The sequence below is a fragment of the Cherax quadricarinatus genome, chromosome 5 (assembly GCF_038502225.1).
Source record: "Cherax quadricarinatus isolate ZL_2023a chromosome 5, ASM3850222v1, whole genome shotgun sequence".
In the NCBI taxonomy this organism is placed as follows: Eukaryota; Metazoa; Arthropoda; class Malacostraca; order Decapoda; family Parastacidae; genus Cherax; species Cherax quadricarinatus.
In genome coordinates this window covers 62,951,067-62,971,879 of record NC_091296.1, presented here as the reverse complement: position 1 = coordinate 62,971,879, position 20,813 = coordinate 62,951,067, and the positions used below count along the sequence as shown (strand labels likewise).

General features: G+C 42.1%; 1 protein-coding gene across 15 annotated transcripts in view; it reads left to right on the top strand.

Annotated features, from left to right (window-relative positions):
- Positions 1-19,620, top strand: part of LOC128685077 (protein draper-like) — a 1,011,482-nt gene extending 991,862 nt beyond the window's left edge. For 14 of the 15 annotated variants that reach the window (XM_070103144.1, XM_070103145.1, XM_070103128.1 and 11 more), the window contains one exon: positions 18,325-19,620. In XM_070103144.1, coding sequence (XP_069959245.1) covers positions 18,325-18,806 — 482 coding nt within the window. In that variant the 3' untranslated portion in view covers positions 18,807-19,620. The remainder of the gene's footprint in view (positions 1-18,324) is intronic. The other variant, XM_070103187.1, reaches the window with a different exon arrangement.
- The last annotated feature ends 1,193 nt before the right edge of the window (positions 19,621-20,813 follow it).

Here is a 20,813-nt window from a genome sequence, read left to right as displayed (position 1 = left end):
TTCAAAACGTCCTCCCACTTCTGGTATCCCATCTTCTACACCCACCTCTGTGGTTACCTCTCCCATAGTCACTCCTGTATCTAATCCTTTTGCTGTCCTCGGCTCAGACGTCCCTACTTCAACGCCTCAGTCTGATCTCGCTTCTTTGTGTTCTCTCTCGCAAGCCTCAGTAACGACGAGATCTCGTATGACACCACCTCCCAATTGTCCCTCTACTTCTCAAAAGTCTAAAAAAGGTCCGTTAACACCTCCTACCCATCTTCCACCTCCTCATTTTACCCTCCCTGTCTCTGTCCCTGGTTCTCCCCATCTCACTGGCTTTGTTACAAGTGTAGAGGTTCACCCTCCTCCTCGTACTGTACCTTCCTCCCCTGTTCCCTCCCAGGTTTCTTCCTCTTCTGCCACCTCCCAGGTTTCTGCCTCTTCTGTCCCCTTCCATGCTTCTCCAGTTCCCTCCACCCTTTCGCCCCCCCCCCCCTACCTTGGTACAGTCCAATACAGTTCCAATCTTTACTCATCCTCCCCCTACCATTTCCAATATTGTCTCCCATACGACGTCTCTGAATTCCGAAACACTTGAAGCAATCTCTGAATATATTGCAGAGACCAAACCATCAATGGACACTGATCCACCCTCTGTTCCTTCTCTCTCCTCTCCTCCATCTGCGCAACTCCTTTCTTCACAGCGCACCGTTCCTTCACTGCTTGAACGTTTTCCACTGCCTCCGCATGTGGACTTTTCTAACCATTCTAGTCCGTAGGAACCCTTGCCTGCGGATTTCAAGTATCTTTATCATTGCCAATCATGGCCTATTTACAGTGGAATATACGCGGCCTCGGGTAATCGGGGTGAGCTTCAGATGTTGCTCTCCCAGTTTGCCCCTGTTGGTGTTTGCTTACAGGAACCAAAATTACACTTTGCTGTTATCTCTCCCATCTCAGGCTATAATTTATTGTATTCTTCAGATCCTTTTCCTGATGGGACCTTTAATGAAAGTGCCCTTCTTCTACGCAATGATATTCCGTACTGTCAACTATTTGTCCATACCTCGCTGCATTACACTGCAGCCCGTATCCACTTGAATAAGTGGTTTACAATATGTTCTTTATATCTCTCTCCTTCTCGAGCATTTTCTATACCAGACTTAACCTTTCTTGTTTCATCCTTACCACCACCACTTCTGTTACTTGGTGATTTTAACGCCCACCATTTCCTCTTGGGGGGTTTCATTGTGACTCATGTGGCATCCAGTTGGAGGCTTTTCTCGCCTCTCGCCCCCTCCATGTTTTAAATACGGGTACTCCCACCCATTTTGATCCTCGTACTCATACTCACTCTTGCATCGATCTATCAGTCTGCTCTTCCTCCACTGCACTAGACTTCACCTGGTCTGTTCTACCGGACTTACATGACAGTGATCATTTTCCAATCATTCTTACTTCTGTTTCCTATTCACCACCTTTCCGTAGCCCTCGCTGGCAATTTGATCGGGCAAATTGGGATCTTTACTCGCAACTCACTGCTTTTAGTGAGGTTCCTTCTTCATCCTCCATTGATGAGCTCCTACACCTCTTCTCGATGTCAGTTTATACCGCAGCTTCTCATTCTATACCCCAAACCTCAGGCAGGCGTTCTCAGAAGTGCGTGCCTTGGTGGTCTCCTGCTTGTGCTCGTGCAGTACGTTTGAAACGCGCTGCATGGGGCAGGTACCGGTACAATAGAACCGCTGAGAGACTTCTTGATTTCAAGCAGAAGCGTGCGATCGCTCGCCGTGTCATCTGTGAAGCTAAACGCACTTGCTGGAGAGACTGTTTCCACCATCACCTCTGCTTCTTCTGAGTGCAGTCTGGAAAAAAGTGAGGAAATTGAGTGGTAAATACTCTCCTGACCCGGCTCCTGTTCTACGGGTCGCTGGTGTTGATGTAGCAAACCCTCTCGACGTTGCCATTGAACTTGACACACATCTGGTCCGTATTTCCCGGGGGTCCATCTATGCCCTTCGTTTCTTTCCTCAAAGTCTGCCAGAGAGTTAGTACCCTTGGACTTTTCTTCTCTCAGAGAAGAACAGTATAATGTGCCTTTTACACTTCAAGAACTGGAGGCAACGCTCTCAGCTTGCCGATCATCGGCAGCTGGGCCTGACGACATTCATATTCGTATGTTACAACATTTACATCGGTCAGCCCTTGTAGTCCTCTTACACCTCTTCAATCTTATTTGGGCACAAGGAGTTCTTCTCCAGCTGTGGAAATCTGCCATTGTTCTCCCTTTCCGCAAACCGGGTACTACAGGACATGCCTCCCACTATCGTCCCATCGCTCTTACTAGTGCAGTTTGCAAAGTGATGGAACGTCTCGTAAATCGACGTTTAATGTGGTATTTAGAGACACACAACAGTCTCTCCGCTAGTCAATATGGCTTTCGTAAGGGTCGTTCTACCATAGACCCCTTACTACGCTTGGATACGTATGTTCGTAATGCCTTTGCGAATAATCACTCGGTTATTGCCATATTTTTTGACCTTGATAAGGCATATGACACAACTTGGAGGTATATTATTTTGGCCCAGGCCCACTCCTTAGGCCTCCGAGGCAATCTACCATCCTTCCTTAAGAACGTTTTAACCGACACATTTCCGTGTTCGAGTCAATAATGTTCTTTCCCCGGACTTCGTCCAAGCTGAAGGTGTCCCTCAGGGATGTGTTCTTAGCACAACACTCTGGTCATCACTCTGTTGATGACTTCGCTATTGCTTGTGCAGGCACTGACTGTCATCTCATTGCAGTTTCTCTCCAGCATGCGGTCGACCGTGTTTCCACTTGGGCCACCACGAATGGGTTTAAATTTTCCAGTACCAAAACTCGCCAAATTACTTTCACTAGACGCTCTGTCATCTCCGATCATCCTTTATATCTCTATGGCTCCCGTATCCCCGAACGTGATAGTCAGGTTTCTAGGCCTTCTCTTTGACCGTAGGTTATCCTGGAAACCTCACATTACCTCTCTGAAGGCAACTTGTCACAGCCGGCTAAACCTTCTTAAAACCCTTGCTCATCTTTCCTGGGGAGCTGATCGTCGAACTCTGCTTCGCCTACATTCAGCCCTCGTTTTATCGAAACTCGATTATGGTGACCAGATTTATTCAGCTGCCTCTCCTGCTACTCTAGCTAGCCTTAACCCCATACATCACCACGGATTACGTTTATGCCTTGGTGCTTTTCGCTCTTCCCCTGTTGAGAGCCTCTATACAGAAGCGAATGTTCCATCCTTGTCTGATCGCCGTGATGCCCATTGCCTTCGCTACTATGTACGCTCTCACGATCTCCACAATCCTTCCATTTATAGAATGGTCACTGATATTAGTAGACATTCTTTATTTGTTCGCCGCCCCTGTTTGCTCCGTCCCTTTTCTCTTCGCCTACATTCGCTCTTGTCTTCCCTTCAGTTACCACCTTTATATGTTCATGTAGCATCTCACTTTTCCCTACCCCCCTGGGAAGTTCCAGCTGTTCGGGTCTGTTCTTTCTCACTCCCTTGCTCAAAAGCTCAACTGCCTACGGTGGCTTCCCGCTCTTTTTCTTGATCACTTCCACTCTCATTCTCATGCCATCGCTGTGTACACAGATAGCTGTAAGTCTTCAGACGGCATAGGATTCGCAGCAGTGTTTCTGGACAGTGTCGTGCGGGGGCATTTGCTATCTTCGGCTAGCATTTTTACTGCTGAATTGTATGCCATTCTTGCAGCACTTATTCGTATCACATCTATGCCTGTGTCATCATTTGTGGTAGTCTCAGACTCCCTTAGTGCTCTACAGGCTATACGAAAATTTGATACATCTCACCCCCTAGTTCTCCGTATCCAACTTTGGCTACGCCGTATCTCTACCAAACATAGATTGTTTTTTGTTGGGTCCCTGGTCATGTCGACGTACAGGGCAATGAACAGGCAGACACTGCTGCGCGGTCGGCAGTACATGACCTACCAATTTCCTATAGAGGTGTTCCATTTCTGGACTATTTTGCTGCAATAGCTACCCACCTTCGTACCCGTTGGCAACAACGTTGGTCAACTCTGCTCGGTAACAAACTTTATTCTATTAAACCGAGCATAGGTTACTGGCCGTCTTCTTGTCATCAGTGCCGAGGTTGGGAGACCACTCTCTCCCGCCTTCGCATTGGCCACACTCGTCTTACTCATGGGTATCTCATGGAGAGGCACCCTGTTCCTCTCTGTGAGCAGTGTCAAATTCCAGTATCGATTAGCCACATTCTGTTAGACTGCCCTCTCTATCAACGAGCATGCAGAATTTACCTCCAACATCGTCTTCATTCTACTACTCTCTCTTTACCTTCCCTTTTTGCTGATGGACCCTCCTTTAATCCTGACTCTCTAATTGACTTCTTGACAATGACTGATTTACTCCACCAACTCTGATAATACTTTTCGCAATCCCCTCAGCCCTTTCTAGTTCAGTCTCTTGCTGCCCTTTACCCTTTCACCATCCACTACCCCGCTGTTATCCGTAACCTATTACTCGTCCACCTCCCTTTTGCCACCTGATGCCCTCGCTTCCTTCCTGCCCTGCAACGCTGTATAGTCCTTGTGGCTTAGCGCTTCTTTTTGATTATAATAATAATGAAACTCTTTCAGTCAGCCAGGCTACAAAGGTTTAACAGTAATTTGCTGCTTAGGGTGTGTGTGTGTGTGTGTGTGTGTGTGTGTGTGTGTGTGTGTGTTTTTCTATATTGTGTTTCAAATTAAAATAATCATTCTTAACTATAAATATTTCAGTAAAACACACTTGTAATTTTATTTACATATTCATCCCCATTTGGTGCTGTAGAAAAGTTACTGTTTGAAGAACTATAAAGTAATTTGAATTAGCTCTTTCATATTAGATTAAATGCACAAATGTTAAAATTTATATGAAACAATTGAAAGTACAGGTTTTGTATTTGTTATTTGTCTTCTGTCAACAAACTGGCCATTTCCCACTGAGGCGGTGGGCAAAAAAAGTTTCTCATTTTAACTTTAGTAATGTATACAGGAGAATGGGTTACTAGCTCCTTGCTCTCGGCATCATAGTCACCTCTTATGATACGCATGGCTTACGGAGGAAGAATTCTTTTCCATTTCCCCATGGAAATAAGAGGAAATAAACAAGAACTAGCAAGAAACTAGAAGAAAACCCAGAGGGGTGTGTATATATGCTTGTACATGCATGTGTAGTGTGATCTAAGTGTAAGTAGAAGTAGCAAGATGTACCTGAAATCTTGCATGTTTGAGACAGAAAATACAACCAGCAATCCTACCATGTAAAACAATTACAGGCTTTCATTTCACTCGCTTGGCAGACGGTAGTACCTCCCTGGGTGGTTGCTGTCTACCAACCCACTACCTTGGTTGTAGTTTGTCATCCCCCAAAAATGTGTTGACTGCAGTTATTAATCAGAAACAATATTCACCATATATGACAATAGTTAATGGGACTATAGCAGTGCAATTATAACAATTGCTTCTAACAAAAAGTTTATTTTAGCATAGTACATGGTTTGTACAAAGGAATGTAGCAATTTGGAGGACATGCCAAAAGCCCCTTTATATGCAGAGCATTTTGGGCATACTTAAGACTAATTTAAGATTAATAAGGCAATAACGGTGCTGTAATTTCACATATGGTCATTAGGCGAGTTAGAGTGAATAGAAGAAAATTGAATATTCAACTAGTTCATGCCATATGGCTTTAAGCTCAGTGGAGAATAATTACAGTTTTGATACTGTATTTTTTATACACTATATTTCAATTTAGCACAATTTAAAACAATGAAGTTGAAACAATTTTAAGTTTGGAGTAAATGATCCAATAGTTGAGCAGTCATAAGTTATTTAGGAGTTTTTTGAGTAACTGGTACGTTTAATGCTCATTACGGTTCAGTGTTTTCTTTCTCTCCCTATACTGCCTTCTGCTGCCACCAGTGTTCACAATACTCAGACGGAGCGGTTCATGTAAGTTTGGCGCATACTAATTTGCGTTGGGGTGTAATCAAGACTTGTGTGAATCTCCGTTCCTGTTAGAGGGTAATTTTCTTTAATATTAATGTACTGTATTAGCTGGATTGTTTGTGCTGCAGAGTACATAAGTTTTTTTTTCTTGGCATTTCAATAATTGCATACTGCTTAATCTTTGAGGCATGTCTAGGATAAGTTGTAGGTATCCATTGGTATTAGAGTATACATTTGAATAATTTTTTTTTTTTTTTTTTTTTTTTCCTTGCTGTTTGTCATCATCTTAGAGTAATATGTTGTAACTTTATCTTCACATTAACTGTATACACTTCATGTTATAAGTTTGTGTAGTTAGAAGAACCTTCATCAGGTTACTGTGTGTGAATGCAAAATAAGTACAGTATTTACGATGTATATTGATTTGGTGTTAAAGATGAATAGGAAAATTAAGGTGCATACCACCTGGAAAGGCAAGACCTTCGGTATTCATCTTTTTTACCGTGTCTAAAATATGTAATGTAACATAAAACACTTGTTTGTGCTTAAAGCCTCACCTAAGGCCTTTAAGCACTTTTTTCATGGGATTTAAAGTTTTTAGCAATCTCAAAGCTTTTGTCCTCTTCAAGGGGGGCTCCTTGGCGTGGTGAAGAGGCTCTTGGTCTGAGGAATTAGCCCTGTCGGTCTTCTTCCTCAGACCGAACCTAATTACCCCCCATTCTCCCCTCCCCTATCCCATCCTCCCCTTTTTCCATTCCTCCTCCTCCTCCTCCTCCCCACCCCTCCCTTTTGCCCTTCCTCTTTTTGGCCTTTGGGATTTCTCCCACAGGCGCACTAGTTCCTAGGTAGGGGAAAGGACACCGGGGTCCATCCCATTCCGTTGAGGTTCTTGGCAGTGGCGTAGTTTGCCGTGGAATCTGGATTGCCTGGGGATGTCCCGATCCCTCTCCGGTATCCCGGAGTAGCTTTGGGTGTCTTTCGGGCGACGGGTGTATCTCTGGAAGCCACCTTTCGGAGTCCGGGGGTGGTAGCCGAAGGAGGTATGCTTTGTGGCGGATATCCGGCCGCCCTCTCTTTTGTTCACCGAGGTAGCTCGGCAGATGTGAGGTTGCTATCCCGGATTGCTGGTTTACTGGCATGAAGGGTAGGGTATGGCACGGGTTCCATGCTGCATCTGCGCTACTAGCAGTGTTGAGGTCCTCTTGGGTGCGGAGGGAGATTTCTGGCCCTTTCATTCCTCCTGGGAACTATTCATCCCTGCTCCCCCCTTTTTTTATTCTTTTTTTTTTATTTATTTTTCTTTCTTTTTTTTTCTTAAAAACAAAAAGCAAAGGAGTAACCTAACCATGGCAGCCCTAGTCCATGAACCCACTACCCCCGGGCCCCTTCTTGATACCGCACCCCATTCTGACTCTGCCTTGTGTTTAGACCACTCTTCGGACACTCCTGATGCCCCTGTACCTCTTGCTGGTGCTGCTTCCTCACCCGCTTCAGGTACCAGGGCTTCGACTGACTCCTTCGATTTGTCTGAACTCCGCTCTCCTTTGACTATGCTTCCGGCTTCTCCCTCTACGGTACGGCAATTTTTGAATCACCCGCCCATTTCACGCCGGACCAACTCCGGTCGTACTCCTAAACGCCAACGTCAATCTCCTGATGATGCTCCTTCGTTACCTTCCCATTCTACTCGGAAAAGACCGACACGTCAAGCACTCCCTCTCCACGCTCAGTTTCGGACCACACAATGGACTAAATTCTTTACTTTAAGACCGACTTCTTCTTCTGCCTACCTTTCTGACCATAGTATTGGCAAAGCGCTCCTGCGTCATGTTGGTAGAAATATTTCATCTCATGCTCTCAAGAATGCGCATCGTCACTGTCCAGAATGCTACCCAAGCTCATGATCTTTCTCTCCTTTCGAATATCGATACTACTCCTATCACTATTGAAAAACATCTTTCTCTCAATTCTTGTAGTGGTACTGTCATTCTGCCCCATACCATAGTCCAACAGAATTTCCAGTCATGTTGCAATGACATTTTTGAACAGCTGGAACTCCAGGATCTCCCAATCCTCAAAGTAGACACTTGTGTCCTTCCTGCCCGGGGGCGGAGACGTTACCCTTGCAATGTGGCTCGTTTAACTTTTGACAGCCGAGAACTCCCATCCTCTGTATATGTTGCGGGACATCGGTTACAAGTTCGAAAGGTGATACCTACACCGCAACAATGTAGAAATTGCTGGCATTTTGGTCACCCAGCGAAATATTGCAGATCTATGGCCGAATGCCCAGTCTGTGGTGCCGACGACCATTCTAATACATCTTGCAGTCAACCTCCATCTTGCCTTAATTGTAATGAAGCTCACCCTTCGTACTCCCGCCGTTGCCAGGTCTACTTAAATGAACGTGAAATCCGTTGCCTCAGAGGCAGGTCTCCCTTATGCTATGGCAGTTACTCATCTCCACCTCCAAGGGAGACTACCCCGTGTTTCTTATTCTCGTGTTTCCAAACATCCCCCCACTTCTGGGGTCCCATCTTCTGCAGCCTCCTCTGTTGTTACCCCTCCCATAGCCACTATGGCATCTAATCCTTTTGCTGTCCTTGGCTCTGACGTCCCGACTACAACTCAGTCTGTTCTCGCATCTTCGCGTCCTTCCTCACAAGCCCCAGTATTGACAAGACCTCGTACGACACCTAATACCAATCGCCCATCTACTCAGAAGTCCAAAAAATCCACATTGCTCAAATCTTCTTTGCCCCTTCCTTCCCTTCTTCCACCTCCACACTTTACCTTTCCAGTCTCTGTACCTAGTTCTTCCCCTCTCTCTGGCTCTATTACAAGTGTGGAGATTCACCCTCCTCCTCGTACTATGCCTTCCACCCCCGTCCCCTCCCAAGTTTCTTCCTCTTCTGCCACCTCCCAGGTTTCTGTCTCTTCTGTCCCCCCCTCCCCCCACACTTCATCTCCAGTCCCTTACACTCTTCCCTCCCCCTCTACTTTGGTACAGTCCATTACTGTCCCAATCTTTACTCACCCTCCTCCTTCTATCTCCAATATGGTCTCCCATACATCTTTAATTCAGAAACACTTGAAGCCATTTCAGAATATATTGCAGAGACTAAACCTTCAATGGACACTGATTCACTTCCTGTTCCTTCTCTTCCCTCTCCTCCATCTTCACAACCCCATTCTTCGCAACGCTCCGTTCCTTCGCTACTTGAACGTCTTCCAATGCCACCACACGTTGACTTTTCTAACCCCTCTAGTCCGTAGGTGCCTTTACCTACATATTCCTGGTATTTTCTTCATCGCCAATCATGGCCTATTTACAATGGAATATCCGCGGCCTCAGGGGTAATCGGGGTGAGCTTCAGATGTTGCTTTCCAGGTTTTCCCCTGTTGGTGCTTGCTTTCAAGAACCAAAATTACACTCGGCTGTTTTCCAACTTATCTAGGCTATAATTTATTGTATTCTTCGGATCCTTTCTCAGATGGGACCTTTAATGAAAGTGCCCTTCTTCTATGCAATGATATTCCGTACTGTCAACTATTTGTCCATACCTCGCTGCATTACACTGCAGCCCGTATCCACTTGAATAAGTGGTTTACAATATGTTCTTTATATCTCTCTCCTTCTCGGGCATTTTCTATCCCAGACTTTGCCTTTCTTGTTTCATCCTTACCGCCACCACTTCTGTTACTTGGTGATTTTAATGCCCACCATTTCCTCTGGGGGGGGTCTCATTGTGACTCGCGTGGCATCCAGTTGGAGGCTTTTCTCGCCTCTCACCCCCTCCATGTTTTAAATACGGGTACTCCCACCCATTTTGATCCTCGTACTCATACTCTCTCTTACATCGATCTATCAGTCTGCTCTTCCTCCACTGCACTAGACTTCACCTGGTCTGTTCTACCAGATTTACATGACAGCGATCATTTTCCGATCATTCTTACTTCTCCTTCCTACTCACCACTTTTCCGTAGCCCTCGCTGGCAATTTGATCGGGCAAATTGGGATCTTTACTCACACCTCACTGCTTTTAGTGAGGTTCCTTCTTCATCCTCCATTGACGAGCTCCTACACATCTTCTCGACGTCAGTTTATACCGCAGCTTCTCATTCTATACCCCAAACCTCAGGCAGGCATTCTCAGAAGTGCGTGCCTTGGTGGTCTCCTGCTTGTGCTCGTGCAGTACGTTTGAAACGTGCTGCATGGGGCAGGTACCGGTACAATAGAACCGCTGAGAGACTTCTTGATTTTAAGCAGAAGCGTGCGATCGCTCGCCGTGTCATCCGTGAAGCTAAACGCACTTGTTGGCGAGACTGTTTCCACCATCACCTCTGCTTCTTCTATGAGTGCAGTCTGGAAAAAAGTGAGGAAATTGAGTGGTAAATATTCTCCTGACCCTGCTCTTGTTCTACGGGTCGCTGGTGTTGATGTAGCAAACCCTCTCGACGTTGCCATTGAACTTGGCACACATCTGGTCCGTATTTCCCGAGGGCTCCATCTATGCCCCTCGTTTCTTTCCTCAAAGTCTGCCAGAGAGTTAGTACCCTTGGACTTCTCTTCTCTCAGAGTAGAACAGTATAATATGCCTTTTACACTTCAAGAACTGGAGGCAACGCTCTCAGCTTGCCGATCATCGGCAGCTGGGCCTGACGACATTCATATTCGTATGTTACAACATTTACATCGGTCAGCCCTTGTAGTCCTCTTACACCTCTTCAATCTTATTTGGGCACAAGGAGTTCTTCCCCAGCTGTGGAAATCTGCCATTGTTCTCCCTTTCCGTAAACCGGGTACTACAGGACATGATGCCTCCCACTATCGCCCCATCGCTCTTACTAGTGCAGTTTGCAAAGTGATGGAACGTCTCGTAAATCGACGTTTAATGTGGTATTTAGAGACACACAACAGTCTCTCCGCTAGTCAATATGGCTTTCGTAAGGGTCGTTCTACCATAGACCCCTGCTACGCTTGGATCGTATGTTCGTAATGCCTTTGCGAATAATCACTCAGTTATTGCCATATTTTTTGACCTTGAGAAGGCATATGACACAACTTGGAGGTATAATATTTTGGCCCAGGCCCATTCCTTAGGCCTCCGAGGCAATCTACCATCCTTCCTTAAGAACTTTTTAACTGACACATTTCAGTGTTCGAGTCGGTAATGTTCTTTCCCTGGACTTCGTCCAAGCTGAAGGTGTCCCTCAGGGATGTGTTCTAAGCACAACACTTTTTCTCCTTGCTATAAATGATTTGGCCTCTGTTCTTCCACCCAATATTTGGTCATCACTCTGTTGATGACTTCGCTATTGCTTGTGCAGGCACTGACTGTCACCTTATTGCAGTTTCTCTCCAGCATGCGGTCGACCGTGTTTCCACTTGGGCCACCATGCATGGGTTTAAATTTTCAAGTACCAAAACTCACCAAATTACTTTCAGTAGACGCTCTGTTATCTCCGATCATCCTTTGTATCTCTATGGCTCCCATATCCCCGAATGTGATAGTCAGGTTTCTAGGCCTTCTCTTTGACCATCGGTTATCCTAAAAACCTCACATTACCTCTCTGAAGGCAACTTGTCACAGCCGGCTAAACCTTCTTAAAACCCTTGCTCATCTTTCCTGGGGAGCTGATCGTCGAACTCTGCTTCGCCTACATTCAGCCCTCGTTTTATCGAAACTCAATTATGGTGACCAGATTTATTCCGCGGCCTCTCCTGCTACTCTCTCTAGCCTTAACTCTATCCATCACCAAGGATTACGTTTGTGCCTTGGTGCTTTTCGCTCTTCCCCTGTTGAGAACCTCTATACAGAAGCGAATGTTCCATCCTTGTCTGATCGCCGTGATGCCCATTGCCTTCGCTACTATGTACGCTCTCACGATCTACACAATCCTTCCATTTATAGAATGGTCACCGATATTAGTAGACATTCTTTATTCGTTCGCCACCCCTGTTTGCTCCGTCCCTTTTCTCTTCGCCTACATTCACTCTTGTCTTCCCTTCAGTTACCACCTTTATATGTTCATGTAGCATCTCACTTTTCCCTACCTCCCTGGGAAGTTCCAGCTGTTCGGGTCTGTTCTTTCTCACTCCCTTACTCGAAAGCTCAACTGCCTACGGTGGCTTCCCGCTCTTTTTCTTGATCACTTCCACTCCCATTCTCATGCCACCGCTGTGTACACAGATGGCTCTAAGTCTTCAGACGGCGTCGGATTCGCAGCAGTGTTTCCGGACAGCGTCATGCGGGGGCATTTACTATCTTCAGCTAGCATTTTTACTGCTGAACTGTATGCCATTCTTGCAGCACTTATTCGTATCGCATCTATGCCTGTGTCATCATTTATAGTAGTCTCAGACTCCCTTAGTGCTCTACAGGCTCTACGAAAATTTGATACATCTCATCCCCTAGTTCTCCGTATCCAACTTTGGCTACGCTGTATCTCTACCAAACATAAAGATATTGTTTTTTGTTGGGTCCCTGGTCATGTCGACGTACAGGGCAATGAACAGGCAGACACTGCTGCGCGGTCAGCAGTACATGACCTACCGATTTCCTATCGAGGCGTTCCATTTCTTGACTATTTTGCTGCAATAGCTACCCACCTTCGCACCCGTTGGCAACAACGTTGGTCAACTCTGCTCGGTAACAAACTTCATTCTATTAAACTGAGCATAGGTTACTGGCCGTCTTCTTGTCATCAGTGCCGAGGTTGGGAGACCACTCTCTCCCGCCTTCGCATTGGCCACACTCGTCTTACTCATGGGTATCTCATGGAGAGGCACCCTGTTCCTCTCTGTGAGCAGTGTCAAGTTCCAGTATCAATTAGCCACATTCTGTTAGACTGCCCTCTCTATCAACGAGCACGCAGAATTTACCTCCAACGTCGTCTTCGTTCTACTACTCTCTCTTTACCTTCCCTTCTTGCTGATAGACCCTCCTTTAATCCTGACTCTCTCATTGACTTCTTGACAACTACTGATTTACTCCACCAACTCTGATGATACTTTTCGCACTCCCCTCAGCCCTTTCTAGTTAAGTCTCTTGCTGCCCTTTACCCTTTCACCATCCACTACCCCGCTGTTATCCGTAACCTATTACTCATCCATCTCCCTTTTGCCACCTGATGCCCTCGCTTCCTTCCTGCCCTGCAGCGCTGTATAGTCCTTGTGGCTTAGCGCTTCTTTCTTCTTTTTGATTATAATAATAATAATAATCAAAGCTTTTGTTAATCATTTTCCTAGTTTCTTTGTAATTTAGGATATGTATTACGCCTTGAGTATCTTTTATCAAGCATTCATTATCTTAGGAGAATTTTAGCTTGCTTTGCTGAATAATAACCTCTATTTGGCCAAAATATATGGCTAGATCATCATGCGAGTATTTAAGCTGTTGTTTGGTTTTTAGTCTGTAAGAGTACAGTTCTTTTAATGAATGTATAGATGACTAAAGCTTTATATGGTAATGTAAATGTGTGCTTTCTTTTGGTTTTCAGTGAGAAAGTCTGAGAGTGCAGTATCTGTTTGTGATTGTCTAATAGTTATTTAGTTAAAAGTGCAGGGCTATAGTCTGTCTTAACATCTCCAGTGATTAATTATGTGTTTTTAAAATTTCCAGTGGTTGTAGACATGCATTACTTAGTGCTTTTTCTTGAATCCTATTTCCATATTCTGCTTGTATTTGCAAAGAAAGTCTTTCAGATATACTTTAAGCATTACTTTTTCTCAGTTTACAGTTCTGGCTGCCTGTTCTTTCCAGTGGTGATTAGAAAAATAATTACTTTTTCTGTATCCATTTGTTGTATTTAACGTATTGCCTCCTATTATTGGCCAGTGAGGGCAGTTTTAAGTGCATTCAGCCGTAACTTTTTATATGTATTTTTTATTTTCAATCTCTGATAAGTACTATGCAGCATGTTTTTGGGCCTTTTTTGATGTCCACATTATTTTTTTTTTTTTTTAAACCTGCTGCATCTTGTAAACAGCTTTATCATTTCTTTATATATGAAAGCTATTATTAACTTTTAAGTTGGCCATCCAACTAAGGTAATAAGAAATTTGTCCTCAAAAGGGGAATTTTTAGTAAATCTATGACTACTAAAATAGGTACCTCTTTACTGAAATGTTAAAAAATGTGAATTGATTTGGATACACCACTTCACGTATTGAAGAAAATCGCTGTCAGATATTGTTTTGAAAGGTTTTTTGGTTTTATGGTGTAAAACTTTAAAATGTATAGCTGAGAAATATTTTAATTGGAAATGGACATATGCTATGAAGTTTGTCATTGTAGCAGAGTTTGTTGATTTTGTAATCTTCCTCTGACACTGTCAGTAATTGTAGATTACTGTCTGATACTTTAACAATTTTGTCAAAATTTTCTGTACATGCATTGCGTGACCTTATGATTATTTTTTTTTATTCTGATTTAATCCTGCTCGGCTTCCTTAAATTCTATCTTACATTCATTCATTGGTAGATCTTCAGAGACAAAAGGGGCACTTATTGCAGTGTTCTCAGGTGTAAGGAGCCCCAAGTATTTATTTTATATGAAGTTGTCGTTTTAATAAAACTAATGTTTGAATTTTTATTTTTATATTAAATGGTTTAATTTTATTATGCATTAGAACAATAATAAATGCACTTTAAAGTGTGAACATAAGTGTATTGTATACATGTGTTGTTCCAGAGTATGAAGGTTTAGCGCTTCATTTTGATTATAATAATGTTCCAGAGTTCCATCTACTAACCAACCGCTGCATCCGTTGCCTCAGTTTGTCTTATTATAGGAATTTAGTATTTTTAAGTTTTGCTTCTCTCCCATCTAGAACATTTCTATTGCCTTTATTCTTTCTTCATTACTTCTACTTCTTGCGTGAGGAATACATTTTGTTATACGTCTTTCTAAAAGTCTATTGTTTTTAAGGTGTGGACATCATACCGAGGGTTTTATATTTTAATGTAATGGTTTATTACTTGAACTGTTATTAGAAATCTGTTTTAAAATTAGCATAGCATGAGCTTTTTAGTATACTTATATAATTTATGGAGATAACTTTTTTTCTAGTTGTCCCAAGGTCTTTTTTTTCTTGATCCTGTATTTATAAAATGGTATCACGTATGCTAATCTTTTGGAACTTACTAACCGAGTGGTAGTGCTTGGTTCCCCAGAAGGAGCTCTGGTTCAATTCCCTAGGAGGGAGAGACATGGGACATCTTATTCCTGTTGCTCTAGTAGTATGTAGGTACCTTAGTGTTGGCTGCTGCTTGCTTGCTTTCTGGTGGTAGTCATACCTTAGGTAGAGCTAGGTTTTTAAATGAGCTAAGGTAGGATAAAAGTCCTTTGCCTGTAAATTTAACTATTAGTCAAACAAGCCAGACTACCCATAAGATATTTTTTATACAGTTTTTACAAGTAATTACACAGTATATTTTGTGAGTTAATATATACTGTACAATTTTTTAATTTATCAAAACTAACATGCTACCTATGCTAAAAGTAGTGTAATATAATTTAGCTTATTCCTGCCCAACCCATCTTTGGTTAGTCTATATTTAATATTGAACATTAGTGAAATATAGGTTGAATATCCTTTATCCGAAATGCTTGGGACTGGAAGTGTCTTGGATTTTGGAATTTTTTTAATTTTGAAATATAGCGCTCTAAATGGCTTGGGGATGGACCCAAATCTAAACATGAAATCCATTCATATTTCGCTTCTTATACAGAGCGCCTGAAGGTACTTTCATACAATATTTTTAATAAAAGCAGTACAATAGCATTGGCAGAATACCTGCATCAGCTGTAAGAAAAAAAGGAGGGGGGGGGGTCTTTGTCTCCACCTACAGTGCACAGATGTGCACAATTCCTGGGAGCCTCCCAAGCCAACTGGAATTTTCTATTGGTGGCATAATGTTGGTGCTCAAAAAAAGTTCAGAATTTCAGATAAGAGATATTCAACCTCTACTGTAGTAATTGTTAGGATTAATTTGCACTTCCTTTATAAGCCCAGAGTGCAAGCTCTGCCTTAAAATCAGAGAGAGATGTATAGAGAGAGAGAGAGAGAGAGATGTATAGAGAGAGAGAGAGAGAGATGTATAGAGAGAGAGAGAGAGATGTATAGAGAGAGAGATGGATGTATAGAGAGAGAGATGGATGTATAGAGAGAGAGATGGATGTATAGAGAGAGAGATGGATGTATAGAGAGAGAGATGGATGTATAGAGAGATGTATAGAGAGAGAGATGGATGTATAGAGAGAGAGAGATGTATAGAGAGAGATGTATAGAGAGAGATGTATAGAGAGAGATGTATAGAGAGAGAGATGTATAGAGAGAGAGATGTATAGAGAGAGAGATGTATAGAGAGAGAGAGAGAGATGTATAGAGAGAGAGAGAGATGTATATATATAGAGAGAGAGAGATGTATAGAGAGAGAGAGAGATGTATAGAGAGAGAGAGATGTATATATAGAGAGAGAGATGTATAGAGAGAGAGATGTATAGAGAGAGAATGTATAGAGAGAGAGAGAGAGAATGTATAGAGAGAGAGAGAGAATGTATAGAGAGAGAGATGTATAGAGAGAGAGAGATGTATAGAGAGAGAGAGAGATGTATAGAGAGAGAGAGAGATGTATAGAGAGAGAGAGAGATGTATAGAGAGAGAGAGAGATGTATAGAGAGAGAGAGAGATGTATAGAGAGAGAGAGAGATGTATAGAGAGAGAGAGAGATGTATAGAGAGAGAGAGAGATGTATAGAGAGAGAGAGAGATGTATAGAGAGAGAGAGATGTATAGAGAGAGAGAGAGATGTATAGAGAGAGAGAGAGATGTATAGAGAGAGAGAGAGAGATGTATAGAGAGAGAGAGAGAGATGTATAGAGAGAGAGAGAGAGAGAGAGAGAGAGAGAGATGTATAGAGAGATAGATGTATAGAGAGATAGAGATAGATGTATAGAGAGAGAGAGAGAGAGATAGATAGATGTATAGAGAGAGAGAGATGTATAGAGAGAGAGAGAGATGTATAGAGAGAGAGAGAGATGTATAGAGAGAGAGAGAGAGATGTATAGAGAGAGAGAGAGAGAGAGAGAGAGAGAGAGATGTATAGAGAGATAGATGTATAGAGAGATAGAGATAGATGTATAGAGAGAGAGAGATAGATAGATGTATAGAGAGAGAGAGAGATAGATAGATGTATAGAGAGAGAGATAGATAGATGTATAGAGAGAGAGAGAGATAGATGTATAGAGAGAGAGAGAGATAGATGTATAGAGAGAGAGAGAGATAGATGTATAGAGAGAGAGAATGTATAGAGAGAGAGGGAGAGAGAGAGATGTATAGAGAGGGAGAGAGATAGATGTATAGAGAGAGAGAGAGAGATAGATGTATAGAGAGAGAGAGATAGATGTATAGAGAGAGGGGGAGAGAGAGAGATGTATAGAGAGAGAGAGATAGATGTATAGAGAGAGAGAATGTATAGAGAGAGAGGGAGAGAGAGAGATGTATAGAGAGGGAGAGAGAGAGATGTATAGAGAGAGAGATAGATAGATGTATAGAGAGAGAGAGAGAGAGAGATAGATGTATAGAGAGAGAGAGAGAGAGAGAGAGAGAGATGTATAGAGAGAGAGAGAGAGAGATGTATAGAGAGAGAGAGAGAGAGAGATAGATGTATAGAGAGAGAGAGAGATGTATAGAGAGAGAGAGAGATGTATAGAGAGAGAGAGAGATGTATAGAGAGAGAGAGAGATGTATAGAGAGAGAGAGAGAGATGTATAGAGAGAGAGAGAGATGTATAGAGAGAGAGAGAGAGAGAGATGTATAGAGAGAGAGAGAGAGAGATGTATAGAGAGAGAGAGAGATGTATAGAGAGAGAGAGAGATGTATAGAGAGAGAGAGAGATGTATAGAGAGAGAGAGAGATGTATAGAGAGAGAGAGAGAGATGTATAGAGAGAGAGAGAGAGATGTATAGAGAGAGAGAGATGTATAGAGAGAGAGAGAGAGATGTATAGAGAGAGAGAGAGAGAGAGAGATGTATAGAGAGAGAGAGAGAGAGAGATGTATAGAGAGAGAGAGAGAGATGTATAGAGAGAGAGAGAGAGAGAGAGAGAGATGTATAGAGAGAGAGAGAGAGAGAGATGTATAGAGAGAGAGGGAGGTAGGTAGGTAGGTAGGTTGAGACAGGTAGAGAGATAGATATGTTTGTTTATATAATGCACACACAGTACATAAACACTTTAAAGGTATTTATATAGTGTTTTGTCAAATGGGCTTTATATTCTCAAAATAAGTTACACATTCATTATTTTTTTGACAGATGGTGATTACGATCATCTGACTTATTCACGTCCAGTGGGTGAAGTGAAGCCACACTACTATACTATGGCATCTCAGTTACGCCGCTCGGCAGACCAGTTGTCCAGTGAGGGTCCCACAACCAGCAGACCACCACCTGGTACAGTGAAGAAGCAGCGTTCTGCTCAGTCGTCATCATCATCTAATGAGCTGAATATCTCCCGACCTGAAACGAATTTGGAAGATTACCCTTGCCTAGCTCAAAATGCTGATGATGGTGGCATGCCAAAAGTTAGTAATCTTAATGCTGTTGCCAGTGATGATGAATATACAAGGCTGAATGTGAACAACCTTGATGTTTCTGTGGATTCTGGAAAACGAGGTGCTTATGCAAAATTTGAAGATGATTTTAATGTTACTGCCTCTTTGGCCCTTGAGAATTCTAATACTAGTCACAGCAGTACAGCAGAGACTGAAGTTTTAAATGCCGATAAAGACTTGTAAAATCGACAGGATTCCCAAAATGTGGCTAACAAAGCATGAAGCTGGTGGTGCAAACTCAAACACTTGGTAAGACAGCATCACTCGGTGGAATATGCTTGAAGACTGATAGCTGTTAATTTAGACTCGTTGAAAGACGTTTCCAAGAAATGGATTATAATACCAAGTTAGACAAGTTGATGCTAAGACTGCCATTTGGGCCATGGTTTAATAGTGTTCGTACTGAGTGGGCTTCTCTTGCGCTCACCCCTGGACACTCGTCTGTTATTATATAACAAGTTAGACACTTTTGTGCAAAGATTCTTGTACAGATTTAAATAAAGGTTTTTATTAGTACATGTTTGCAAGTGATAATTTAGTGAATAAACAAAGTGCGGTAGTGTCCATCCATAGTGATAATTGGTTGTGTACATATAACTGTGTGGCAAATGATCACCACCTCTTCATGGCCTTCATAAAACATACAAGATGTTTTATTGATAAATATCATTGACATAAGACTTTGAATGAATATGAACAAATGGACAGATATTGTTAATATATGGTGTGTGCGTGTACTTTGGCAATGTTTTCAACATTGTAATATGGAAAAAAAAAAAGAATAAAAAATAACAAGACTGTCTTTCATTGACAGTTTGTTCATTTTAACTGCTTTTATATGTAATTTTTTAAAATATTATTCTATGGTTTTTAATTGTCAGTCTCTCATTTGAAGAAAATTAGTGTTTTACAATGGGGGAAAAAAAAAAAAAGCCTTATGAAATACTTGGCCATTGCACAGCATGTGCTTAAGACTTCTTTTATATATTTATAAAATGGTGTTTTTATTTGTCAAATTGGCAACCATATAACTATATTTTTTATATTTTAGTGTCATCTAATTGAAATTTTTAATATGTATGAAATTGTTTTAATAAATTTTGTTTTGCAAAATAGTTTATTGTTAATTTTTTCTTGTTTGTTATTAAACTAATGACATTAGGACAAATATTTTGTGAGATGGTTTATTTTATGAATTACATAAAAAAATATAATAGGTTGTTTCATTGACTTTAATAGCAATTCCATATGCTTTTGTAATTTTCTTGTCCAATGTAAAGGACATCACTGATTTCAGCTATAACAACACTAAAAACCTTTTAGTATTTAGGTCAGTACCCACTCCCTTGCACTTGGTCAATGCCTCTTTAGGAGTCATAGTCCTCACCATTTATTCAGCCTATCTTTCTTGGGGGCTACTCTAATCTTATTTAAATTGGACTGTGGTGACCAACTGTATTCTGCAGCCTCTCCCACAACTCTGTAAATTTATTTCCACTCATTATTGAGCATTGCAGTTGTATCTAGGTGCTTTTCATTCCTGGTAGAGAGCCTGTATGCAGAGGTAGAAGTTTCCTCTTTGCAAAATTGGTGTGATGCCCATAGTTTCCATTATTCTGTTTGATCACTGCCCCTCTACTATGCTCCTTTTATCTTATTTACTCTTGGCTTCCCTTAATTTGCTTCATTCATCCAACATCTTGCCTTTCTCTTACCCCTTGAAAAATTCCGAGTTTCTTTTGTCCACTTGTGTGTGAAAGCTCAGTTACTTACTATAACTTCATTATTCTCTATGGGGTAGTCTGAGTTGGTCCACAATAAATTGCATTATGTCAAACCATGGTTTGGGTTTCTGGTTATCAGTTACATGTTTGAGAGACTACTCTCTCTCCCACTTAAGGACCACACTCCCACCTACTTTCATTTTTAGTGTTGTGCCAGATGTAAAGTTGCAGGAAGAAGTTCCTTTAATTTGTTGGACTGAAGTGACATCTGGCAACTCATAATAAACAGAGGCATAGACTGATTTTCATGAATGAATTAACACTGCTTGCAGCAGTGATGGTGATTGGTTGACAAAATTAATTGCCAGTACTTTGTGTATCAGTGTATCTAAAATATTGTATCCAATATTATAAAACCATGATTATTTGAAAGATGACCAAATATATTGAAAGGGAAGTGTTATGA